This window comes from Misgurnus anguillicaudatus, chromosome 2 (genome assembly GCF_027580225.2).
Source record: "Misgurnus anguillicaudatus chromosome 2, ASM2758022v2, whole genome shotgun sequence".
NCBI lineage: Eukaryota > Metazoa > Chordata > Actinopteri > Cypriniformes > Cobitidae > Misgurnus > Misgurnus anguillicaudatus.
Genome location: NC_073338.2, coordinates 27,859,561 through 27,887,290, shown reverse-complemented (window position 1 = coordinate 27,887,290; position 27,730 = coordinate 27,859,561). Strand labels below are relative to the sequence as shown.

Here is a 27,730-nt window from a genome sequence, read left to right as displayed (position 1 = left end):
GTTGTAGTCCAAGAAAAGAGATTTACGTTGGAAACTATACTTACGTCATTGTTTACTTTGGTGTTTGTACCTTTTGCATATCGTTAACATGTACTACTACACACACACACACCAAAATAAATGTAAAAACGTAAATCGCACAATAGGTGCTCTTTAAGAAGACATTTCTGAGAATTTTCCATATGCAACACGTTACGCAACATATGTAGATTTTCAAATAACTGATGTAAACATCATCTATGATGACACACTATACACTGCAGTAAAAGACACAACTCTCAATATGCATTGATTCTGTTCACATGCATGTACACCAAGATCTAATCACATGATGACACAAATTGTTAGGAGTTATTAACAAGATAATAGCAAAATGTTCAATATTATGGAATAAGAAAAGAGATAAAAATAAAACTAGTTTACAAAAGACAGAAAGGTCACAATTCAGATTTACAGTTTATTAAGAGTCTGAGGAATCTTAAGCAGCATAATAAGGGCATGGGATAGCAGAACAACAGATCAGTATGCCATAACAGACACACAGCAAACACTAATGCCTAGGATTACAGCGCGTGCCGGTGTGTATAAGAGGCTGTTTATGGATGGCAACCACAATTCAAATGTACATCCATCTCCTTTATGCAGTCCACAGTATTCTTCAGCAAAAGTCTGTATAGCTTAGTTAGAACTGAAGATCCAGGATGTGCTCACTGAATGCGGTTTTTGTAATAAAAACTAAAAGTGTCTCTTGCTGTTTGGAATCAGTAGTGTGCTTTAAACATTCAAATGTCAAAAGTAGTTACATTATGACATGACTTGTACTGGTATTTCTCTTCTTTGAGTTCTCTTCTGGTGAATGTTTATGAAGAGATCACGGCTATAAAAATCCATAATTATGACTTAACCGTTCATGTACACCGCATGCCAATCCAACACCATGAGCACAAAGGTGCTTGCTTTCCTACGGAGCAGTGAGATGTGATGTGAATCCTACAGGAATTGAGCTGCAACCTTGGAGATGATTGAGACGTGGATGGCAGTCGCCTTGTGTGTGTAGAGCGAAGACTCATTGGTCTCTCATCATCGATCAGACGGGGGACAAATCATCCTGGCAGGCGGAGGCCCGTCGTGTGGAGGGGCTACATTTGGTCATCATGGTGATTTGGGAGCTGAAGTTGTTGCCATTGCTTCCCATTGAGGGATGCTGGTACTTGGTGTCAGATCCCAGAAACCTCTGCATGTGCCACCGCCTCCACTTTCGTTTGATCTCAGACTGAACCTGTGTGAGGCATGGAAAACAAATAAAGAACTGACTGGATGTGACCTCAACATGTTTAGTGACATAAACAAAGTAGCCGCACCACATACACTAAATGATGTCTGAACACGTCTACCTTTATTGTATTATTAGGCAAAGTTCTTTTAAGGAAGTCGCGTCACTCGGCCACCATATTTGCATTGTCTCCAGGTCTTGTTAAGAGTAAGTCAAACAAGACCTGTCGAGTCTGCGCATGCGTGAAGTCCCTCTCCCAGAGGATTCCGAATGGCTCTTTTTACTAGAAGGCGGGACTAGAGCGGCTGTTCTGACCATTGCGATCGCTCACACTCATATTAAAGGCAGAGTATCTGATTTGTTTCAGAAACATTTTAAGTTATGCTAGTTGAAAGTCTTCTCACATCCTAATAGCAATCACTATGTTAAGTTGTGTAAATGTATATGTATATGTCATCTGTGCAAGGCGTAGGACAACAAAACGTTCAACAAATCATTGAAGTCGGACCGAATGCAACAATTGGACACATGCAATTTTTGCTCCTCTTCTGTGAACGTGTTTAACATGCCCTGCTGACGCTGACATCTTACGTCATCAGCGTATTTATGTGCGCTCCCCTCTCGTCTGTAAACAGAGGCAAACAAACGTTCCTGCTGAATTGACAACCTGCACAGAAGCCACATAACGAAAGACATTTTTAAAACATAAAAAACGTCAGAAAAGGTCTGGATCAGCAAAGAGCAAAAACACAAATTAACATCGGTAACTTTACTGCTTTTCCATGAGATGGAAACAGCTGCGGGAGGCAAAGGGTTTGAAAGAGTTGTTGCAGTGTTTCTTTTAGTAAGGTAGGTACGCAGTGTGATTTTATTTTTTATAAATTTAATTATTGTATTTTGATTAAACATTTTGTTGTTTATGTAGCTTGTGTACCTCTACGAATTAGCGTAACGATATTTATGTTGTTGTTTTTTTTATTACAAGCAAACTACTATGTCTACACAACCAAGGACGTGCTGATCTAATTCCGATTTAATACAGTAGTTTATGTCCGTTATTTTGGTAACTTTATTCACTTTGTACTGCAAAGTTTTCTCACTGGTGAATGAGACATGAATGGGCATTTGGTCTGTGTCTGTTCATGTGTTTTGGACAACATGATTTGTTTGTTATAGTCACGCAAAATTTGATCAATTTATTTGTGTTAGTGGCATGAAATTCAGCTTTTTTCGTGGCTTGAGCACAAATGTTTTATTCGCACAAATTTCTATAAATAGTTTCTCGTGTCCGCGGCAACACCTTCCCCTTTGTGTCATTTTATGTATTGTTTTCTCCTTTTTTCTTTTTTTAAATAATTGTCGCTTGGGGTTGGGGTTAGATTTGGGGTTTGGGTTAGGACAGTGTTTCCCAACCCTGGTCCTCGGGCACCCCCTCCCAGAAAGTTTTAGATGTCTCCTTATTTAACACACCTGATTTAAATCATCAGCTTGTTAGGGAGACATGTTTACCATTTTAGAAGGAGGCTGATGAGTCGAATCAGGTGTTTTAAATAAGGAGACATCTAAAACTTTCTGGGAGGGGGTGCCCGAGGACCAGGGTTGGGAAACACTGGGTTAGGATATATTTTTATGTATTGGTTTCTACATGTATTTCTTCTGCTTTTTAAACTATCCTCGCCTGGAGTTGGGGTTTGGGTTAGGATGTCTAAAAATTTAACAGACTCTAACCCCAAGCCCAAACGACATTGGTAAGAAAATAGTAAAAAACTATAAGAAAACAACACATAAAATGAAACGAAAAAGAAAGTCGTGGCACCGACACGAAAAAAGCTGAATTTCGTGCCATGGACATGAATACATTGATCAAATTTTGTGTGAATATAACATGACTTTAAATGAGATCAGTCTGGTTTTGGAGGAGGCGTGACTTTGGATGGAGATTTGAATGGAGGGTGGGATCGTGATTTCAGTGCTAGTAGGCTAAAGTTAGCTTTTTCCAAAATCAGATACCCTGCCTTTAATACTAGTGACACATCTTGTTAATATCAAATATCTTTGTATTAGGGTTAAAAGCCTATTTCTGATGGAGCAAAACAATGTAATGTAAAAGGTTTTTATTACCGCAAGGAAAAATAAAATGTCTGCTTATAAGCAGCAACTCTTAGATTAAAAAAATACAATTACAAATTTTACAATTGAAATTGTCTATTTCAGTGTGTAAATTCAGTCAAGTGAAGTTTAGATGTGAAGTATTAGTGATATGTGCATTTCTCCCATAGAACAACTCATACATGAATGTAAAATGCTGATAACATTACCTCTCCATTTAAAAAACAGTACAGGACAGCAACACAAAATCCCTAAAGATAAACAAAAAGGACAATAAATTAGAGCTTTAGCTGGGCAGATCCTAGCTATTATTCTATTAAAAATTATTAAAATAGAAGTTTAATTCCCAGGGATTGTACACACTAATAAAATGCGATTAAACTAAATGCATGGTAACTTACTTTTAGTTACACTGCAAAAAATGACTTTCTTAGTATTTTTGTCTGTTTTTAGTAAAAATATTAATTCTTAAAATAATATGTATTTTCTTGATGAGCAAAATGACCTAAAAAAATAAGTCTAGTTTTAGACAAAAAAAAACAATTTAAGCAAATTTGTGCTTAAAACAAGCAAAAATATCTGCCAATGGGGTGAGAAAATTTTGCTTAAATTAAGTGTAAAAAAAAGTTATTTTAAGATTTTTTTTCTCACCCCTTTGGCAGATATTTTTGTTTGTTTTAAGCACAAATTTACTTAAATTGTTTTTTTGTCTAAATTCTAGACTTATTTGCTTAGGTCATTTTGCTCATCAAGAAAATACATCTTGATTATTATAGATATTTCTCCGGAAAACAAGACAATACTAAGTAAGAAAGTTTTTTTTTTTTGCAGTGTAAGACTTCTGCCAAAAGCATAAATGTAATTTATTTATATTGTATGACTTATACACATTTTAAAACTCTAAATATTTCCATATTTATCTGTAGATTTCCAATAAGTGATGGAAAAATGTATTTTTATACTGATGCATTTAGCACAGAGCATTAAAGATTATCATGTGTGTTTAAACCCATGACATTTTGCGCTGCTAACTCTATGTTCTACCATTAAACTATACAGGATCAATTCTCCATCCAGGAATTTCTCCATTTTAGGAATAAATAGATGGAGAAATTATTTTATATTAATAGTCTTAAAAAACAGATTCCAGCAGTTTCGATATTTATAGATATAAATAATGTGTTATTGAGTTAAATTGATCAATGACACATAAATGGAATGTGCCATAGTTCAACACTATTCAAGATATATTAAATAATTTATTTATTTATTTTAATCTCATGTGACCATAGAGAAGGACGAATGGTCAGTACTTTAGTATTCATGCCCATTTTTGTCTATCCTTATCAAACCTTTTCGTCTGGCTAAACAAACATTAAGTGAAAATACATCACTAAAGATGTCTGGAGTCGAGGCAAGCTGACTGATCCCATGGTGAGTCTATCACTGTGACCATTCTTAGTTCTCGCAGACCAGATAAGCAAAACTGTGTTGGTAACTGTTGATAAAAGCATGTTTGTGTCTATTTCAGTCTCCTGATACCCACCTGAAAGGACCCAAGGATCAAGTCGAACACCAAACGCACAGAAGACTGTATGTGATGAGGCATAAAGGCAAAGATAATGTAATTTATTCCAAACAGAGGAATTAAAAGTAGAGTTGATTTTGTTAGTCTCCTGAAAAACAAAAGAAATGGTAAAGGAGGGAATACTAACAATACCATTTGTGTTATATACTGTACTTGGGCATGTGAGATAAAATTGTCTATAGTCTTTAACAAACACTCACGAGTACTGGTTTGACTCATTTCTCCCGATATCTCGGCAGCTGATTTTCTGACGAAGTATCCGGATGATACAAATGAAGAGAATGAAGTTCATCTAGCATGAGAGCAGATAAGACCCCATTTGAAATAGTTTGTATGTTGTATTGCATTCGAATTCACCGTAAGGGATCGTCAAATGTAATTCGATTGCACCCGCTCGGGTCCCTTACCAATATCGTTATCAAAGTAGGAGTTCTTATAATCCACCAAAGGTCATCATCAATAAAATCCCAGCATCTGTCGAATAAAAACAATATCTGTTGCATGAAACCAACTCTGGGCCAGATCACACTTTGATACAGACAGTGTACTCTTCATAAAATCCGATCATATTCGTCTTTAAAGTAATGTGGGTCTACAGTAAATTACATTCACATAGATTGTCCACAGGTACATTTGATGCACAAATCAGCCATAAATACATACACAAATCAATACAAATAAATCAATAAAAAGCAGTGTGGCTATAAGAATATCCACATGAATTCTCAAAGGTCTCTTTACTAGATATGAGCTTTGCTCTGAATCTACACTATTGATCTATATGCAGGCACATCATTTATCACCAAAAGAAACAGCCTTGAATGAAATTGTTGAAACACGATTAACAATGTCAGTTGTATCATATCTATCGACCGTAGGTCTCCGAAAGGACGAGTTTCAATTTTGCACAAAACACGCCCATCCATTTCCTGTGTACATTGGTTTTTATTGTTATACTTCTGGCTGCCATTAAAATAAACATAGTAAAAATACTAGTGTGCTTTTAATAAGAATTTACATACCCAATATCATGTAAATATGCTTTTGTGATGCTCCAGATTGTTATGAAGACACCCGGCACGCCTGTCACATACATAAAAGCACACACTTACTGGCACTGCCTTATCAAACCCATTCCCACACCCCAAAACATACCCAGCAATACTCTCTTTTAACACACAATATTGTCATATGCATAGACTAAAACTATGATAACACTTTCCAATAAGGCTGTATTAGTAAACATTAGTAAATGCATTAACTAGCATAAATAAACAATATAGTTTTTCAGCATGAATTAATTCTTGTTAAGGTTAGTTAATGTCAATACAGTTATTTATGTTAGTTCATGATGCATGAATTAATGTTAACAGTTGCTTGATTTTATAAATGTATTAGTAAATGCCTAAATTAACATGAAGATTAATAAATGCTGTTGTTCATTGATAGTTCATGTTAGCTAATGCATTAACTAATTGTTAACAAATACAACCTTATTGTGAAGTGTTACTAAAACGATTAAACATTTCCATAACTGAAATCAAATAATACACTGCACATCTATAAAAAATATAAAATATGTTTGTGCAAAGAATTCTGTAATGCAGCCTTGTTTTTTGCAACACCTTCTGGCAATAAAGAAATACATATTGTAAAATAACATTCACTTTAGACATTTTCATGGTTATATTTTAGACAGCGGTGGACCGTTAAAGCCCGCACTGCCTTTTCTGCTGGCCTAAACATTATCAGAATTATTATTGACACATGTTTTAATATATTTTTTCAAGAATGTGTATTAAATTATTCCCAAATAGTCTATTCTCTTCATTTTATACATTTTCTCAGGTTTGTGCCATTTCTAGTGTATTTTAATGTTGGAGCTTTTATCCAATCATATTACAGCCATCATGTGTTGCCAAGATCAAGGAAATCTGCCTTGATGCCATTAGAATCAACAGTGCTAGTACCTAAAATGAACGGCAATGGATATGTTGCTTTAACCAATCAGGGCCATCCAGCATGTGTACAGTCATGTGTACAATAACGTGGACATTTCCACATCTTTTTAAAATTTTACATTAAGACATACTAGACATACACTATTATAAGGTCAGATACATCTGAAATTGTGAGTCTATGAAGACGTGAACACAAAAAACAGCTGCCTACAGGATCGAGTCGAAATGGTCTTTGCGTTTTCAATCCGCAGTCCGTCCATGCCTATTGCCTTGTAAAGTTATGAAGGAATAATGTTTCCAGGTCCAAATCATTTCAATAAAGGATATTATTTAAACTTCCGCTTATGAGCACTATTTATTCATATTACACATTTAAGCTAAAAATGATAAAGTTAATGTACACTGCAGTCTCCAGGCTCACAGAATCACTGAAAGCAATATATTAATAATTTGTAAAAAATCCACGTCCATGTTTGGTCATCTCGGATTTTGTTATGGAGATAACAATTAGGAGTTTTGCATTATGATACGAGTGTATGTTAGCGTGACTGTTTTGTTATTTCCCTATGGCATTTGAAATCGGTTGGGCATGCATGATGTAAGACTTAACAAGCCCATTGACTTCCAACCTGGAACACTGATTTAATATTAACCCACCTGGTACATCTAACATTAGCGGTTCACCCACCCACGTGCAGGACTCTGGTATGAATGTAAAAGATTTTTTACACAAGACACCTGCAATTGCACTTGGGAATCTGAAGATGTATGGCATTCATTCTCGCTGCATTAGATACCTGTATGTGATGCAACAACCTGTTATACTGCATTTCTGTAAAATACGGATTATTTATATAGCTGTGGCATCATTATGAGGGGGCACTCTCAGAAATAAAGGTACAAAAGTTGTCACTGGGACAGTACCCTTTCAAAAAGGTACTTCTTTGTACCCAAAGTGTGCATATTAGTACTTCATATTGGTAGTTCAAAGCAGGGGCGTAGCTAGAATTTTATTTTTTTGGGGGGTCCCATCTTAAAATGAGGGGACAACTCTCTCTCTCTCTCTCTCTCTCTCTCTCTCTCTCTCTCTCTCTCTCTCTCTCTCTCTCTCTCTCTCTCTCTCTCTCTCTCTCTCTCTCTCTCTCTCTCTCTCTCTCTCTCTCTCTCTCTCTCTCTCTCTCTCTCTCTCTCTCTATATATATATATATATATATATATATATATATATATATATGTTGTAGATGGCACATTTTCTCCTTCTTGCTCATCTTTCCGTGCTTTTTTGAAAAAGCGTTATATTGTACTTTACGCACCAGCTGCCATTGTCACCGAATATTAATGAACTCTCATGCGAAGATGACAGGGTAAAAAACAGCTGCATTTTACCATGCAGCATTTTGATTTGTCAATCTATCAATCAGACTAAGAAATCAACATTTTCTTATTTTATTTTAAGCAATTGGAAATCTGAGGGGGCGGACATGTAAATGAGGGGGCCAAGGCCCACCCAGGCCCCCTCGTGGCTACGCCCCTGGTTCAAAGATACATGTTTGTACCTAAATGGTTCATATTAGGACCTTTTTTGTGCCTTTATTTTTGACAGTGTGAAGAGGTGAATTAAATCAGGTAGGACACCACTTAAGGCCTAGGTGTAAAATACACGGCAAGCCAATGATTGTTCAAGAGATTTTCTTATTTAATTAGCACATAAGATAATTAAATAAAACAGCTGCGAATGCAAATTAGCCGCTAACCTTATTTGATCAGTGTGAACCATTTGCCAACGCAGTGACATCAATGGAAAGGTAAATTACTTACATTCTGCGTGTGTATATGCACAAGGTCCTATTGACTTTAGTGATCAATTTGTCATTCGTGTTTGACAGGCGATTCACTCACGCCGTGAAGAATTACGAGACCTTCAGGCAATTTATCACTGACGCTGCGATGCGGGCACATACTCACCCCAGCCAATCAGAATGTACCACCAGAAGTACTTCCTCTCAGAGAAGAAAGATACAGTCAAGAGAGCATGAAGATAAAGACCCTCCACTAGCAACCAGAAGAAACTCGCCATAACTCCGTACTGAAAGAACACCACCGCTGCCTTGCAGCCCACCTGTAATACGCAAGAAAACTTTGTTTACATCTATTATGCACTTGTGTATCTTATAACAGGAAATGCGGCCTTGCCTGTTTACGATGTGGGAATGCCTTTGCTGTTTATAGCACTGGTTTGTAACATGTGCTAAGCAACAGTTCTAAAGAAGGACATTAAAACAAGTGTAAACACATATAAAGAACTGCTGTATGCTGTTTTGTTAATGTTTAACACTTGTATCAGGCCTGTGTGCTGAACTGCAACTGCAGCATTCCGATAGCCAGTAATATTTATAAGCATAACCTACATACTGGTATGACCGAATAACAATAACAGTATAACGCTCGTAAAATCATGCACAGCATGACACAGCAACCTCCCAACGAATGCGGAAAGCATTTAAATGAATGACGTCAAACTAAAGAACACTGTGTGAAAATATAAACTTGATATCTTTAATACTGTCTGAGTATAAGCATGCCAAAGATTCAAATCATTGTTTAGGAAGCCATCTTCCTGGCTACATCGATGCTCCTAATCCCAAAATTCGATTATAAGACTTTAGCCTGGATAGTGTCGCGTATTATGACATCCACATGCGTATACAGCGGGGATCTCATGCCATCTAAGTTGTTTCAGCACCCCGCTGTGATATAATCTGTTAACCAGCAGCTGCATCCAGGCCGCACAGAACATCTGAAGTGTGTTTATACAGTAAAACACACACACAGCACAACTTTACAGCCAAACCCTTATACACACACAAACACGTAGGCCTATCTAACAACCAAAGAAATTTGCTGCAATTAAAGAAAATGTCACCGCTACACAAATATACATAACTATGAAAATGTCACAAAACAAATCAAACACGAGCATGATGTTGTGTAATCAAGGCGTTCGTCCATATCCGGATAGGGGAGGTCATTACCGTGCACTTCAAAGATCTTGAAGGCCTGATCAAACACAGCTAAGCCTTGTCAAGAAGTCTGTTTGCTGACTAACATTTACAGAGCATATTTACAAGACAGTGTCTCAGTGATGGGTTAAAGCAGTGTTTCAGCTTTACCCTATACAGCTCTACAAAAAGTAACATTTAATTCAAAATAATATTAATACTACGTTTTTGAAACCACTTACAGATCCTGAGTGGCATTCATCAGGTTCCTCCACTTCGTACAGAACTACATCCTTCATTATTACAGCAATAGCTTTTAATATAAAGGATATGAACAAGTGAATATGGATGAAGTTCCTGGTACAGTGGAGCTTTCTAAAAACAAAGGACACACAGGGAAACAGACTGAATAGGTTGTTTCAGCATCACACCTGACATGCAGTAAAATAATTAAAAGTCTTTCCCGTACATAATATAGCTTATAAACCTGTTTGACACACTCAAAATAGCAAGGTGAAGTTATTTATGCAATAAAGCTCACATACAAAGCGCATTTAACCCTTATGGGTTGTTGAGGCCATTTTGGGGCGGTTTGTCTTAATTTGGCCACAACTTTCTCTCTGTTTCAGCAAATGGAATGATGGTGACAAATCTTGTATTTGCACATATTTTGAGAAAATGCTTTGAAATTTTTCAAAAAATCATCAATATACCGTGGGCAAATTTACTACCCTTTTGGGTTGTTCGTGTACAAAAAAGCCACTAAATTAAACGGCTGTAAAAATGTATCATATGAATATTTTTTTTAAAAACTGTTAATCACACTCAGTACTGATTAAAACTACCAAATGCTTACAAAATTTTCATGATTTTAACTTGCTTTTAACTTCATCTTTAATTGCCAAGTTTATAAGTGGTGTCACTGATTTGATAAAAAAAACACACAAAATTGCAGATTTTCAATATAAAAAGTGATTGTGGATTGGATTTTTTTTTTACCTTTTTCACAGTCTTGGGCTTGTCAGGTATTGGTGGGAGCATTGGCTTTGATGCATTTTTGGTTTTAATGCAGCATCAGTTTTTATTTTTTTTCTCCCTAATTAGTTGTTCATGGCTTTTTTTGCCCCATTGACTTCCATTACAAAATGTTTTGATTTCAGAGCCATGACACCTTATTATTATGCATTCTTGTTTGTTGGCTGTTTTTCCTTTTGATAAGAGGTAAAATGTATCATTTTTACTTTTGATCACAATGTGGCACCATTAACCCTTTAGTAGGCCTGTGCAAAAGACAGAGCTTAATTTCTGGCTTGTACATTGAGTTATATGATTGAAAATCAGTCAATTTGTGTTTTTCCCCCACAAATCAGTGACACCACTTATGAACTTGGCAATTAAAGAGTTAAAATCATGGCAAATTTTGTAAACATTTGGCAGGTTTGATCAGTACTGAGGGTGATTAACAGATTTATGGAAATTTTTGTACACGAACAACCCGAAAGGGTAGTGAATTGGAACATTCATAGGTGTAATTTACTGCTGAGGTGCTTATCTTACCACCGCAAAGCAGCAAGTTATAGGTTTGAAGTCTGAGAGTTTGAGCAATAAGAAAAAAAACATCAAATGAGTCTATAGCCTTTCGCAATACAGTATATTGTTAGCCTAACATAAAATGGGAGTTTTGAGCAAGGTCATCTGACTTGACACCAATATGACTTAGCAGAACAATAATTCACTGTACATATAGAGAACAATCAATCACATGTGATCAACAAAACTATCAAATGGAAGATATGTTGGAGTTTCTATATCACGAGAAAGACAAAAGCCATAAAGAACCAAGGTCTTATCTTAGGTCAGTGGTATATGTTTAGAAATGTATGGAGGATTTACCTGAAAAAGAATAGTATGAAGATGGCAATGATGAGAGATATAAGAGACACGGCGTGACCAATGGTGTATCCAATTCTCACAGAGCTAAAAAAGTCACCCTACAACAAAAAAGACAAGTGAGCAATTTCAGCGTTATTGTGACATTTGCAATCAAAACTGGAAATATAATTTCTGAAAAGAAAACATTTATTACCAATATATTGATCTTTTTATTTTCCCATAAACCCCTGGTGACCAGAAAAATATCAGTCTATACTTATGGATGGGACAATGTGATTTTGGGAGACCACATACTTTGTAGACATTCTGTGACTTAAAAGGACAAACTAGAAGCCCAACAAATGGAGAAGAAACGGATCGTCAATGGACATTTAATAAGACCGATCTCATGGAAAGTCTTGTTATAGTCACGAAAAATTTGATTAATTTATTTGTGTCCATGGCACGAAATTCAGCTTTTTTGTACCTTGAGCACAAATGTCTTTTTGTGTTAATACCCAGTAATACTGTAATTTCTACATAAATGTTTTACAGTGTAGTTTTAAAAGTTGAAGAAAAACATGTAGAAACCAATACAAAAAATTACATCCTAACCCAAACCTCAAATCTAACCCCAAACCAAAGTAACAATGATTTAAAAATAGGGGGGAAAATGAAAAACAATAGATAAAATGACACAAAAAAGAAAGTCCTGCCAAGGACATGAAAAACTATTTATAGAAACCCATGACACGAAAAAGACATATGTGCTCAATGCACGAAAAAAGCTGAATTTCGTGCCATGGACACAAATAAATTAATCAAATATTTTGTGACTACAAAACGACTTTCCGTGAGATCATGTTGCATTTAATATTATTACAATTTTTGCACATTTATGAGGAAGGCTATGGATGTGACATTTCTGAAATTTGCACTTACTTAACTATGAAAAATAAAAAAATGCTTTCTTTTATAAGTTGTAGCAACTTATCTCTTATCAAGATAAATAGTAGTAAGTTGACTAAACAAAAATAATTAAGCCAGCAACGATTTTTTTTACAGTGTGGGTGTTTAAACCAACAAATATTGACATTTAAGATATCATTATGGTTAAAAATAAGGCTGACATTTGCATGTAATTGCCCAAGTGAATGATCACTACAGAAATACAAGTTACCTGACAATTGATAATTTATGCATTTTGCAGACATCAAATGAACTATCGAAGTAAGTACAAGAATACTTTAGCTACGAGAACACATTTAGATTCTAGGTGTGGCTTTAACGGTTATGTTTGACTTCATTAAGCGCTGTGCAGGCCGATAGGATTTGACATCAAGGTGTCACATAAAAGACTCGAGAATGATGCTAATGAATCGCTCGCTGGGATTTTGACGTTTGCGCAGTCTTGCATGACTAAAACAATTGCCTGGAGGCGTTGCAAAGATGGTGACCGAGTGATGTGACTTTGATAGGCCGTTTGCAGATGTGGCAACACATTTGTTTTAGTCCCTGGGTACAAAAGTGTTAAGTACTTAAAGGGGCAATAAGTAGGACTATCTAGTGGTGAAATTGTATTTTGCATTCAAACGAACAGTGCTCTCTAGCGCCTCGCCTTTCCAAATGCATGTTGCAACTACGGTAGCCGTTATGTAATCGCTGATCTCCTTTTCTGTTGCAGCTGGTTCCCGTGTTCTGAATGAAAACGCATTGTGGAAACGCATTGGTAGGCTAGTGCTTATTGTCCCTCTCTGCTATTACAGTTTATCAATACGATATGGACGCCTCCTTGGACTTACCCGTTCAATGTAAGTAAAGAGAAGAAATTTTAAGCTTACAAAGAAAAGTCAGATCACTGGCAGAGGTCATTTGACACCAACGAGGACATATTCATGAATAAAGACATTGATTTTGATTAATAAAGCACTTAAAATCCTACTTACAGTCCCTTTAACTCAAGAGCAAAAGGGTAAAAAATGGAGTGGTCCTTTAATTGCCTTCTACCATCCTGCTTTGATTGATTTTGTTTTAGATTTAATTGAGTATTTGACTGCTGGCTTGCTTAAAACAATTAAAATACTAGATGAAAGCTAAAGCCATACGCACCATGTTTCCATCCTCCGTGATATTAGGGTCGTAGCCACAATTGAAGGCGATAACAACTGGGCTTATTTCTGTCCAGCCATTTGCAGTGCAGCTCTTGGATATGTTTCCTGCACAGGACAAAAGGGCAGTGAACGTGTCAGTGAAGCACTGAGAATAATGCCAGAGATTTCAATCACAGCTTCATTCCAGCAGTAGCCTAATAACCGCTACTCAAATACACTTAATACCAAAGATGAGGTCACTGATTATTGCAAAACAAGCAGAGGAAACAAGTCCATTATGAACCGTACTCAAAGCCCACCCATAAATAGATTAATCACCAGAAAATCACCAACATTTATATGCACTTGCCAACATCAATGTCTTATCACATTTCTCCCTGTTGGAACATAAAACATTATAAACTGATTTATTTTTGGCAGAACTGAAGCGAATAATTGCATTCTTTAGGAGGGGTAGCAGATTTGAGTCCTTGATTATGCTTAATGTTCATTGGCTCAAGAATCCCCTTTTATTCCTGCAGCCTATTTTCGTGAAGTAAAACTCACAAAGCAATCATCAGGCAATCATGCTGGAGGAAACATTAAAGATGTGGTCCTGTCTGTCTTCTCATTGGCTAAATAACTGCCGGAAATGACTTTACTGACAGACAAATTATGTGTATTTCATCATGACCTTTTAGATAATCTTCTCACTTCTCTGATGTACATGTAATGGCTGTCACCATTATCTAATTCATCTCTTTTCTTTGCTGACATATACTTGAAGAAGGTTCAAGCCCAGGATTTGTTTGAATGCTTTTCTATTCAGAAGCTGAATAGAAATTAGTGGAAGTTTGAAAAGGTATTCGCAGCATTAAAGGAAAATGTAAATCTGCGTCAAACTTATCAAAAATGCATGCAGATGTCTCACTTTATATTTGTTAAATTTCCTATGCAAAACTAAAAACAAAATATAAAAATCTAATTTCATTGTTGTTGTTGTTGTTTTGTCAAATTATGTTCTTTCTGTAATGCATATTCCAGTGTGCCATTGGCCTGCAATTAAAGATATTATTAATAAATAATACATGACCATCTTAACCTGAAAATGTTAATGTCATTTGCAGGAACCTTGTCATCCTCGGGAAATGTAATGGCATCAAACAAGTGTACATTTTAAATACATTTTACATTAATGCTTTTATCAAATGTACAATGTCAAATGTACCTGTCACAACATTCCCCACACAGACACATTTTTAAAATATAAGTTGATGAAAACTGTTGAATTGGATGCGACAGCAAATGAGACAAACAACGCTGTGCTTTAAAACACCTGATCACTATTAGCATTATAAAGCCATTTAAATAAAAATGTGCATCCTGTTAAAACTGCTCTGTGCGAAACAAACGACAAAACTCAAAGCAAAGTATAAACAGAGTTGAGAAACATTTGCAGTTGAATGCGTGAGAGTGATCATTTATTTTAAATTGGCTACATGCACATGTTTAGTGTGCAAGCCGGTGGAGAGGCCAGAAATGAAACTAAGTGGACCTTGGTGAAATATGGTGGACCTCAAAGCCTACTCTCATCTTGCATATTTTACAGTAGGGGTTATACGGATTACATTACGATTTTTTTGTAGTCAGATCGAATCCCTTTCCGATCAGAAAATAAAGTGATTTTCCTTTTGTCTTCTTTTATTTGATTAACATAATGACACAAACATAAGCAGATTTAAGAGGGCAGTGTCACTTTAAGACCGATTAAGCATGGATCCACATTCTGATTGCTTTCTGAACGGTTTACGTTCACCTAAGACATAAATAATAGCAGATAATAAAATAAGTATTTGTTAACATTTGCAACGTTTAGAAACACATGCAAATCATAAACTTTTTGTAATAATTATTTATTTATTTATTATTCTATAATTTATTTCTGAATTATGCGTATTTGATCGATTATCATTAAAGCGATTATTATCATTTACATTTTGCTCTTTAATAGCTCAGACGTTTTGTTGGCATATGTTTTATTGTCAACATTGTTTCACTTAACATAGGAGAAATATAAATTCATTCCTCCTGTTACCACAACACATTAAATACGCTAATCACAGAAAACAACATGTCTTAAATACACAAAGGGTAATTAGGTCAACAAGACACAGGTAAGAACAATCAGGAAAGGTAAATATCACAAAACCACAAACTAAATATATAAATAATACAAGTGCAAGCAGACATATGTAAGATTTCTAGATCTTTCTCTCTGAAGAAGCAGCTGGAGACATAAAAAAGTTTCTGTTTGTTTCCATTGCTGTCTAAACAACAAAGTATTATGGGCAATGCTTCAAATCTGAGCTATTTTAACCAAGTACACAAAATACTAAAAAACCTTGGAGACAAACGATTGAACCCTAAACTTAAAATAGCATAAACATACATCCAAATCCTCCAGTAAGTTTATAATGTTATCAGTTGGGTAAATACACTCATCCTTTAATGACCACACTGTAAATCAGTGATAGTTACTCAAAGAAACTAAATCTCAAATCAACAATCTTCTCATAAAATAACTTGTGCATTACATCATCTGTGTAATTTCATGCATCGGTGCCAAACAGCGACAGCGACAGATCCGGATTAGTTTTGAATGAATGGTTGTCAGAAGAATGCTTTTATCCCCCTGAAAAACAACTCAACGAGGATCATCAGAACCTTGTATGAAAATCTGGACTAAACATGAGACCTAATGAACCCGTTGTTATGTTGTTTCAGAGGATTCCTTTGCAGTGCTCTCCTTTCTCTAAGCATGCTCTGGAGGTCTCAGGATTAAGCTTGTCCCTGTATAAATGTATAACTGCTGCTTACGTAAAAAAAAAGAAGAAGACATGGAGTTTGACTCCATTGAAAGGTTTGGTCCCTTGAAATGTTATCAGTGGAATGACTTGTATAAACACGAATCATAGTGGGCTTCTTATCAAGGTCTTTGAGATCATGTTTTAAAGCAGACTTCTGTCGTGAAGGTGGGTGTGGAAGTGTGTCTTTCAAAAAAAAGTATGTCGTATAATAACAATACCTGAACCTCATCTGCACTACACAAATCACCAAAACATGAAAGCAAGACAAAACTTTTTAATCTCCTTAACAAAACACTATAATCGAGAGGTTATTGCAGTATCGATAATTTGTTTGACCCTATGAAAGTGCTTAAAGGTATACTGCCCTCCAAAAGCACACCGGCCAGTCAAACATGTTAGTGCAATTTTGACACACATGTTTCTCTGAAATGGGACAAAAGTGAACCAGGAGACTTTGTCAAAAGACACATCAAATATCTTAATTCAATTTTGACCAAATGCATAAATCTGCCATTGCTCCAGTCTCACAGGGTGTTCCTCAAGGTTCAGTTCTAGGTCCACTTTTGTTTATCATTTATATGTCTCCACTTGGTGACATCATACGCATGATTTACTCACAGCATGTATCAGGGACATAAAGCACTGGATGTCGTTGAATTTTCTTAAAATTAATAACAACAAAACTGAAATATTGGTGATTGGCTCTACTACCTCAGTCAAAAGGATGGACCTGTCCTTTGAAATTGATGGAGTTCATGTTAAGCCTTCTTTATCTGTCTGTAATCTTGGTGTCTTATTTGACTCCAATGTATCTTTTGCCTCTCATATTTCTTCTGTTGTTAAAAACTAATTTTTCCATCTCCGTAATACTGCTTGTCTTCAACCTTCTCTCACTCTAGGTGACACTGAAATTTTAACCCATGCATTGATTACATCACGTCTGGACTACTGCAATGCACTGTTTCTTGGTCTGCCTAAAAAATTCATAGCAAGGTTACAGTATGTTCAAAACTCTGCAGCAAGAGTTCTCACCTCCACCAGGCTTTTCGCTCACCTTCTATTCTCTGCCCCTATTCTCCTACCCGGTCTCTCAGTTCTTCTGAGCTTGATCTTTTATCCATTCCTCGTTTTCGGCTGTCCATAGGTTTTAGGTCCTGTAGTGTTAATGCTCCTAAATTATGGAATTCGCTACCCCTTTCACTTCGTAATATACCAACTTTGCCTACCTTTAAGACCCAACTTAAAACGTACCTCTTCAATAGTTATTATGGATAATGTTGTTAAATCTGCTCTAATGTGTTTATATTGTGTATATAGTCTTATATGTTGTATTGTATAGATGGAAGTGTTAATGTACTGTATAATACTATGTGATGCGGCCTTGAGCCATCGAAAGGCGCTATATAAATAAAACTTCTTCTTCTACTTTGCTTTGCCTTTGTATGGCAGTATAGTTCACCCAAAAATGAAACGGAGCATCATTGATCTAGTATCATGGAAGTCAATGGTGCTCCAAAACTTTTTGGTTACAAACATTTCTCAAAATATCTTCTTTTGTGTTCAGGAGACCAAAGAAATTTATACGGGTTTAGACCAACTTGAGGGGGAGTAAATAATGCTAAATTCTCATTTTTGGGTGAATTATCTTCTTTAATATATATTACTGTGAATTATGGCAGAAGAAATCACTCTGGACAGTAGACAAGATGAATGTATGTTTGCTGTAAGGGTAAAGAGTTCAGATGTGTTAGGACAGTAAAAGCTCCACCTACCATAAATTTATGGGAAGTCACTGAATCACTGTACTGTGTAAAGTTTCGTAATGCTATGTTTCATTTCCATGCTCCTGAAAAATGAATTGCCTCTTGATTTTAGCATAACACAGGACCCAGGAGATTCTTTTGTATCTGTAATCTGATACTAAAATTGGAATTTTACTCCTGATGGACAATAAAGGAACAGAACAGATAAAGTCTTCAAGCTGAATAATATAAAGTTTCCTGCTTATTAGACAGAGTCATAAACTGTGATATGTCTGGCCCGACAAAAATCATATCCACAGGCACTAAAATGCCTATAATATAAAAAATTTAAGAATGCCATAAAAAGCCACTGCGGAATGTATCTTAAACACTTTTTCCAAGACACTTCTAGGAAAATCGGCACTGTGGGAAACATTTTTCCCCACGACTGGACAGGAAAGTCTCAATCTGTTTGCTATAAATTAATAAGGATTTTTAGGTCTACTGGCGAATTCTTTCTTCTTTGAACTGGCACATAAAGTGTTCAATCACCTCACGAGAAATATATGTCTCTGTCAACCCTAAAATGTAACTCAACATTCCCAGTCAGATATGAGCTTTATCCCATTAGAGCACTACAAGTGCATGTGATTGTAAGGTCAGCCCACCTCCAATCTAATACAGTATGTAGATCTTTCCCAATCACATCTGGCTTGCATCACATCTCACCAAAGGCATCAACTTCAAAACAACATGAGGATAATAAATCCACTGAATTTCACACTGAACCATCTAAATCCCTCAATCCATGTTGTGGATTTCCTCCAAAGAGCACCCTTTCACGGTCTCAGAGTTTTACGGGAAAGGCATGGCCCTTTCATCAAGACACTGGATATGACCTGGAACCCATTAGATATATCTAAACACAGTTTACAGGACAAAATCAGGTTGTACATCAAAGCTCAAACTCTGACAGAGATACACATGTACACAATGCACATGTAAGTAAATATAGAAAAAAGCTATCCATATGGTAGTTCAATTATTATATAAAACAAAGACACTCTCTATAGATCATGGATGTCACAGCTACATTTTTAATATCAAGCCTTAATAAGACGGCTGCCAAAAGTGTCATGTTTCCCACAATGATGTCGTTACAAATAAATAGCAACTTTATAATTAGTAGACAGTCTAATCTTAAGAAACACATTAATTGCTGCTTGGGGCGAACATAAGAGCTTGAGACTGTCCGCTGACATTTCCTTCATTTCATTTCAACTATAAAGGTCAAAATAACAGCACAATATTTTATTAATCTGTGTGTGCTTTTTAAATTTCCCAAATGGCTAGAAGCTTGGCATTCATTAAAACTGCGACTGGCATGCTGGGTATGTTCATGTATTAAGGTGCCAGTCTTGATTTCATCTTTGTGCTGCCTAATGACTGACAGCCTAATACAGCGCAGAGGTCAACAGCAATACCCATTTCTGCAAGCTATAATATTATACAGAAAACTATACATGTATTATCCAGTCAGCAAATTGTACACACGGGAAGAAATATATTGTATAACTATAAAGGACATTCAGCAATATACTGTAAACAGTACATAAGTTAAATATATACATATTTCAGCATTTTAATTTAATGAATTGCATCTAGGAAAGGAAACTGATCCCATATGGATTCAACAATGGAATGAAATCATATTTTACATTAAGCAGGGTTCCCACACTTTAGTTAACTTCAGATTCAAGGACCTTTCAAGGACTTTCCAGGTCCAATACCCTCAAATTCAAGGACTAAATGTGGGGACACATTTCAAGTGAGAGCAAGGTTACATCGTGTTACCTTTTAAGATACATTCTTAATGTTCCCTTTCAAGGGAACTCATGCTGTGTCACTGTGGTGACACTTTGGGGACGCCTCCAGGGGTAAGTGCATCTGAATGTGTATATCAAATTCAACCAATGGTGAGCCTTAACGACAAAGACAGGGTGACGTGGGAACCAGGAAGTATATCGCTATCTGAAATATTGCCAAAGACGACATTACAGGGATGCAGGAAGTATGGCAAGGGAAACACAGCGTCTCGTTCCCTTCTCAGGAAACAACAGTTACATACGTAACCCGAGACGTTTTCATGTCAAACACAACTATGCAAAAAAGCATTTTGGTATGAATCAACATTTGCATACAGAAGATATAAGCATTTAAAGCGAACAGTTTAGCACGTGTGCTTAAAAAGTCTAGAATTTTTATGATATCATCCAACAATACACAGGGAATAATATGGATTTTTTTTTCAGAAAACTTCTTGCATAAAATAGATTCAAGCACTTTCAATGACCTCTATTTTTCAAAAACTTCCCAGGGCGTTTAATTCCCCCCCCCAGATTTACAAACTTTCAAGGAGTTCAAGGACCCGTGGGAACCCTGCTTAAGATATATGAAAGACTGAATGAAAATGAGACAACATCAAGTCTGCTTTTTAGTATTCATACCAAACAGCCCCCAACCTTGAGCTCACGAGCAATTACATACATAGTTAATCCTGATTAGCATTAAATAACCACAGGAGACTTACTAACCACTATTAAAATAACCCACTGATTTCCTTGCTTGACTAAATTACTGCGGTCATGTATTCCCAGCAAATAATTTGCCTACCAGAGTTTAATCATTACAGTTTTTATATCTACGCCTCTGCTAAATTACAGTGGCAAGTCCCAAAAGCACAAACAATCTTTCTTTATGCCAAAATCATCAAAAGCTTACACACGCAACAGTCATGACTTTTTCAAATACATTTGTTACTAATCTCATTCAGTCATACAGTTCAGACCCCCATCGCTAAAGTTACATTACAAGTCTGCACAATTGTACAGGAGGTCTGTATGGATGTTTGTTTTCTCTAAGAACAAGTCTCAACAGAGGCGTTCAGAATTACTTTTTAAAATAGTCCACAGCATTTGACCATGATGAAAACACAGGTTTGTGGGGTTTGTTTCAAAACATTTTGCATCTTAATATTTTAGGAAAAGATGCTGACATACCTCTCTGATCACTGACATGGCTGAAGTACTTTGGGCAGGGGATGGTGACTATCTCTCCAGCACTAGCTGATGGCCAACATGCTATGTCCCATTCACCCGGGCAACCTTAAATAGAATAGAAACTGTCTTTAGATGATGGAAAATTACATATTTGCTTGGTCGGCTGGTTTAATTTGCAGAACAGAAAACATGTTGGACAATAATGATTCTTCTCGTAACAAGCAAATGATCAACACATGATAAAGACACAAAACCGCATGCATTGCAGAAAACTTTAACACAGTTCATCTCACGTCTCACAAGAAACCAATTTGGTTTCAAGCAAACACAAATCATACATTTTTGTCTGCAGTCCGAAAGAGTGATTTTAACCATAGCTGGTGAACTTAAAAACTTAAACACTTGCTACACTTTAAAAATGCTGGGTTATTTTCAAATCATGCTGGGTCGAGAAGGAATAACTCAACATTTGGGTTTAGCCAGAAAGTGTTTAAATTTGACTCAACAATGGGTTAGAACAACCCAGCATAGGTTAAATAACAACCCAATGAGTTAGTCATTGAACCAATGCTAGGTTGAAAATAACCCTGCATTTTTTCAATGTGAATTCAGGCTGACCTTAAACCAATATTTCTTATTGAATTATGCCAAATTTCTAGTTGACGTACATTCCAGTAGTTGAAAGCCTAGTACTTATAATGCTTTAACATAAATGTAGCTGTCATACAATGACTTATATGCGGTGTAAATACCTGCAGTGATATTTTCCAGCCTGGACAAACACTCCATTTTTTCTGCCTCCAGCTCCCACATGACCTCGCACATCTGGATAGACAGCATCTGCTTAAATCAATAAGGCAATTATAAGATTGTGACATTAGCTGCTTTGTCTTGACCATAAAACAAGCTTAATTATTTAAAGTGACAGAGAACATTGCATCAGTTTTGAAAGGTAAAAGCACATTAAAAGCTAAACACCTTACATCTGCATAACATCCACCCTTTTTGTGAGTGTTAAGCAGATGTAAATCACATTTTCCTTTATTTTTACCCAGCGATTTAACATTCAGAGCATAAATACCTGCTCTGACTCAGTAAAGATCTTAATTACGTCTCCATTCACATCTGTTGATCCATAAACAAACTATACATCTACGGTATAAGGCGGCAAAATATTCACCGTATAAATCGTTTTCCTTGCATCTGTTTTTCATTTTCCTCATTATAGGCTTTATGATGTGAAGATATGCTGTTTTAAGATTCCTTCATAGAGCACCAAAGGACAATGAGATTTATTGTAGATCCTCTGGCAGATGAAGCCAGTAGGGGTGACATCAATCTAAAATTTACTACGGTGTTGGTTTACCCAAACCAGTTCATGTGCTGGGTCAAAACTACTCCAGTAGCTGACTGAGCGGTATGTGTGATATACAGGACCAATTTATTTATTTATTTAAAGTCATTTTTAGCCAATTTTTGCCTTTATTTGATAGAAAGTATTGAAGGAAATGAAAGGAAAGTACAGGGTGGAGAGAGGGGTATTCGGGTAGCCCGGATTCGAACTTCGGTCACCAAAAGTGTGTCTGCATCATATGTCAGAGCACTGTCCACTGACTAAACCATCAACTCCAACAACAGGGCCAACCTTGTAATAGTGTCTTTTAGCTCAATAGATACTGCTGTATATTAAAAACTACATGAACGAATAAGTGTTGCAATTCTTTAAATAATATACAGTGTAAGTGGCATTTTTGAACAAAGTCAGCTGTACTGTAAAGGCATGAGTCAGTGCGCTTTGCTGTAAGAAAAGAACTGTGATCAAGGACAGTGTTAAATATAAAACTATTCTATCTCTTAAAAAAAAACTATTAAATATTTTCGTTGATATTGGACTGGAAAAAAGATAACGTTCTTTATGTTGTCACAGTATATGAGGTAAGCAGTATTAACGAATTTAAAACAGCTTTCATAAGCTTTCTGGCTAAATTTTCAAAGAAAAACCAATTGACAGACACAACCATTTAGTAAAAACAATAAAATGTGTAAGGTAACTAATTAATAACATAAATGAGATTTGGAAAATTAAATCAAGTGAGAACATTACAGGCTCAAATACCAGTTAGTAAATTCACAGTATGAATTAAGCAGACTATGTTACTTCGCAATGCAAATACACACTGCCAATAAATATATATTGTGTTTAGACTATAAAATTTAGGGTTTTGCTGGAATCATATTGGCCCTTAAAAGGCAATGTGTTTCAGGCTAAATCACCAAAACAGAGTAAACCAAAATGCATTACAAGTCAAAGATAAAATTCCACGCATACACAGAATCTTAATGTTTATTTATCAGTTAAGTCGAATGGTTAAAGTCCATAACTTAGCTTTATTATGATACATACTAATATATTTTTTTCTCTTATATATCGTTTTCTCATTTCTATGTAAAGCACTTTGAATGACCTCTGTGTATGAAATGTGCAATACAAATAAACTTGCCTTGCCTTGCCTTGCCTACATAAATGATCCTCCATAATATAAAAAACTGTGAAAACATATCCAAGATATCTTTAATATTAAGGCCATATCAATGTTCATCAATGTTCAATAAGAAATCAAACTTTTATGCTTCATATCTTATAATTATTATGAGCCTAGATTACAGACAGGGTCACATACCATATAATCCCTATTATCCTCACATCTAATCTAAAATGTATTTATTTGGCTGATAATACAGGTAATGTATTTTTAGCAAATAGAAAGTCACAATAAAAAAAATCTTGTGTAATCTACAGTAATAGTGTAAGAGGTCAAAGATAAAATACACCTGATTTGATCTATCTTCTGTTCAACAATGTGCAATAGATGTCAGATTACAACGAACTTAATGGTTTACCAAGATATTGTGTTTTTATTAGCATTAATATGAAGGCTATCAGGCAGTAAATTCCTCAAAGGAACAGGAAAGAGGAATTCAAATCATTTAGCCTGATCTATTTACACTATTCGAATTGACAACCTTGTTTGAGCATTAGGTGTGTTAAATAATTTGTTGATTTTCTTTCACGTCGATGACTAAGCGTGGGAAAACCAGATAAATGAAGTAATACTCACAGGTCCGAGCGAACAAGTTAGCCATAAAATCAGCACTCGTTTACACACATCCATCTCGTTCTTCAATCACTTTTAGCATTCAGCGTTATTTTCAGGTAGGCTTTTCCGTTGTTTGAGAGCGCTTCCCCAAAGCACAGATGCGCTGGGACAAGTTGACGACTGAAAACTATCTGACAGAACGCACAGCGTCAGTCAAACACGCGCTGTGCGCGCGGACACTCCGATGCGCGCGGGTTCACTGTGCCGCGAGTCCGCTGCATTTTCTTCCGAAATTCAAACGACGCTCCATTCATAAACGTGATTTATGTGGTCTGCTGCTTTGTACATTCACCGAGAGGAGTCTGCATGAAACAGACTCTTGGACTGTAGATCCAAAGCGGTCGTCCTACGTCCTATTCCCACTATTCTTGCGAAGAAGGTGTGTTAATGTGTACACTAATGTGGCAGCACAACCCTGACTCATTCTAGTTTGTCGACATACCACAGATTCTGCACTTTGTAATCATCCATAGGCTACCAGGTTCTCTGTTCTCTTATCATTTATATTACAGCTTTTGCTCTTTGTTCTGGAGTACTGGAGTAGTAGACTTTCACTTAAGCTTTAAACTACATTACTGCTCCTGCTCAGTATTCTCTATTTTGAAACTGGTTTCTGTTCTCTTAAAGGGCACCTATGGTCCGATTCACCATTTTACATTTCCCTTTGTGTGTGGGTGTTTATTAGTAGGCCTATATGTTAATATGCAAAAGTCACAAACCCCAAAGTAAACAATGACGTTGAAGTTATTGTCTCCTATGTAAATTTCTTTTCTTGGACTACAACAAACACACGGATTGTAGGCAACAGTTTACTTCCTGGGATTAATGTAGACAAGACCGACATTATCATAATTCATCCCGCTTCGGACTCATAGCCTGTAAGTTTACTCCTGTTAGCATTGCATTGTGACCGAATCTTTCAAACATGGTAAGGAGCATCACATTTTCATGTCAGAGGTATTCAGGCCAATCACAATGTACAATTTTTTACAAAATCAGTGCGTTTCAGGGAGACAGGGAAATCTGGAGCTAAAATGTACGATATGTGGAAATAATGTGTTTTTTTAACCATACACCATGTGAACACATTGTATTATACCAAATACACAAAATAACATTAATTTTTAGGGATGAAATAGGTGCACTTTAAACTGTCATTTAAAATGATTGATGATTTGAACATATTAAACTATACTGTATGTTGTGTGATATTTTAACTTGTCTTAAGTCCTTGCCATCCTAAGTTGCTGCCAAAAAAGTTAAATAAATGTATTTGCTGTAAGCTACAGACTAAAAATTCCAGGGACACCCAGGTTAAGTGATGTACATGCCCTTGGGAACTGATATTAAACTTTTCCAATCAATAGTCAAATTTTCTTAGCCCCTTCACCAATCCAAAACATATAGACCCCTTCAAGGTTTGTAAACATTGAATGGCTATCAGGTGCGCGCGCAGCATTGGGTCAAACTGTTCATACCATCCAGGCTTTATAATGTAATCTAACAGGGCTGAAAAATGATGACTTACCTCAAATGAAGTGAGCACTACAAACACAAGCCTCTTTGATATTTGCATTGTTCCAGTCTGCACGTTAATTGCTTGCAGCCGCATGTTGTATTTTTTTGTTTTTGAGATTCTGTATGAATCGCAAAAACTTAACGGAAGACCTGGTGCGATTTTCACAGCCCACGACGTAAGTAGGCATTTTTGACGATAGCGAATAATACGCAACTCAATCTGCTTTAATGGCTTTTCTGACCCCGACATGCGCAGTGGGAACTGCCTGTGACGTGAACCGTGAAGGGGTCTATAGGTGCTGGTCATATAATTAGAGTATCATCAAAAAGTTGATTTATTTAACTAATTCCATTCAAAAAGTGAAACTTGTATATTATATTAATTCATTACACACAGCCTGATATATTTCAAATGTTTATTTCTTTTAATTTTGATGATTATGACTGACAACTTAGGAAAATCCCGAATTCAGTATCTCATAAAATTAGAATATTACTTATGACCAATACAAAGAAAGAAATCTTGGCCAACTGAAAAGTATGAACATGAACAGTATGAGCATGTAGGTACAGCACTCAATACTTTGTTGGGACTTCTTTTGCCTGAATTACTGCAGCAATGTGCATGGCATGGATAAGGTTGCTCCGATAGTGGCCTTCAGCTCTTCTGCATAGTTTGCGGGCCAATTAAGAACAGGGATACCATGGTCCTTAAACCAGGTACTGGTAGCTTTGTCACTGTCTACAGGTGCAAAGTCCTTTTGGAACATTAAATCTGCATCTCCATAAAGTTGGTCAGCAGCAGGAAGCAAGAAGTGCTCTTAAACTTCCTGGTATATGGCTGCATTGACCCTGGACCTCAGAAAACACAGTGGACCAACACCAGCATATGACATGGCACCCCAAACCATCACTGACTGTGGAAACTTTACACTGGACCTCAAGCAATGTGGATTGTGTGCCTCTTCTGTCTTCCTCCAGACTCTGGGACCCTGATTTCCAAAGGAAATACAAAATTTACTTTCATCAGAGAATACAAATTTGGACCTCTCAGCAGCAGTCCAGTCCTTTTGTCTTTAGCCCAGAAAAGATGCTTCTGACACTGTCTGTTGTTCAAGAGTGGCTTGACACAAGGAATGCGACACACTGTTAAAAATAAACCGTGCATTTTACGGTAGAAAACCGGCAGCTGTGGTTGCCAGATCTTTACCGTCAAAAATACGGTAGCAATGTTATTGGTTTTACGGGATTGCACCCATTGTACTGTATATTTTACAAATTTTAAATGTTTTTTTTACAGTTTATAACTGTCTATTTAACATGTTTATGTTGCTAAAACAGTTTATATCTGTCAAATTCAAGGGTTAACATTATAATATTTATGGTTCATTACCATTTTTTACAGCTCAAAACTATTTATTGTAAAGATTTATGTTGTACAAATGACGGTTCAGTACCATCTATTTTACAGCTCAGAACTGTCTAATTTAAATG

The 27,730-nt window shown here is 36.2% G+C and overlaps 1 protein-coding gene across 2 annotated transcripts; it reads right to left on the bottom strand.

Annotated features, from left to right (window-relative positions):
• Nucleotides 1-443: 443 nt before the first annotated feature.
• On the bottom strand, nucleotides 444-25,182 carry vipr1a (vasoactive intestinal peptide receptor 1a). Of its 2 annotated transcripts, none has more exons than XM_055202292.2 (13): nucleotides 24,680-25,182; nucleotides 22,313-22,403; nucleotides 21,561-21,665; nucleotides 13,912-14,018; nucleotides 11,824-11,921; nucleotides 10,173-10,305; nucleotides 8,897-9,050; nucleotides 5,993-6,053; nucleotides 5,378-5,444; nucleotides 5,171-5,262; nucleotides 4,929-5,058; nucleotides 3,592-3,633; nucleotides 444-1,279 (listed from the first exon to the last, which is right to left on the bottom strand). In XM_055202292.2, exons 1-13 carry the CDS (start codon nucleotides 24,731-24,733, stop codon nucleotides 1,088-1,090), a joined length of 1,326 nt encoding a protein of 441 aa, XP_055058267.1. In that variant the 5' UTR covers nucleotides 24,734-25,182; the 3' UTR covers nucleotides 444-1,087. The 2 variants fall into 2 exon arrangements, with proteins under 2 accessions (XP_055058267.1, XP_055058269.1); XM_055202294.2 differs by having other exon boundaries at nucleotides 22,313-22,400; nucleotides 24,680-25,179.
• Between the last annotated feature and the right edge of the window lie 2,548 nt (nucleotides 25,183-27,730).

Excerpts from the sequence above, each read along its gene's own strand:
- vipr1a (XM_055202292.2), bottom strand. The coding sequence starts at position 24,733 with ATGGATGTGTGTAAACGAGTGCTGATTTTATGGCTAACTTGTTCGCTC. Across the intron at positions 11,922-13,911 it reads TCACGGAGGATGGAAACATG|GGTGACTTTTTTAGCTCTGT; the intron begins GTGCGTATGGCT and ends TTTTTGTTGTAG. Across the intron at positions 5,263-5,377 it reads CTACTTTGATAACGATATTG|ATGAACTTCATTCTCTTCAT; the intron begins GTAAGGGACCCG and ends CTCTCATGCTAG.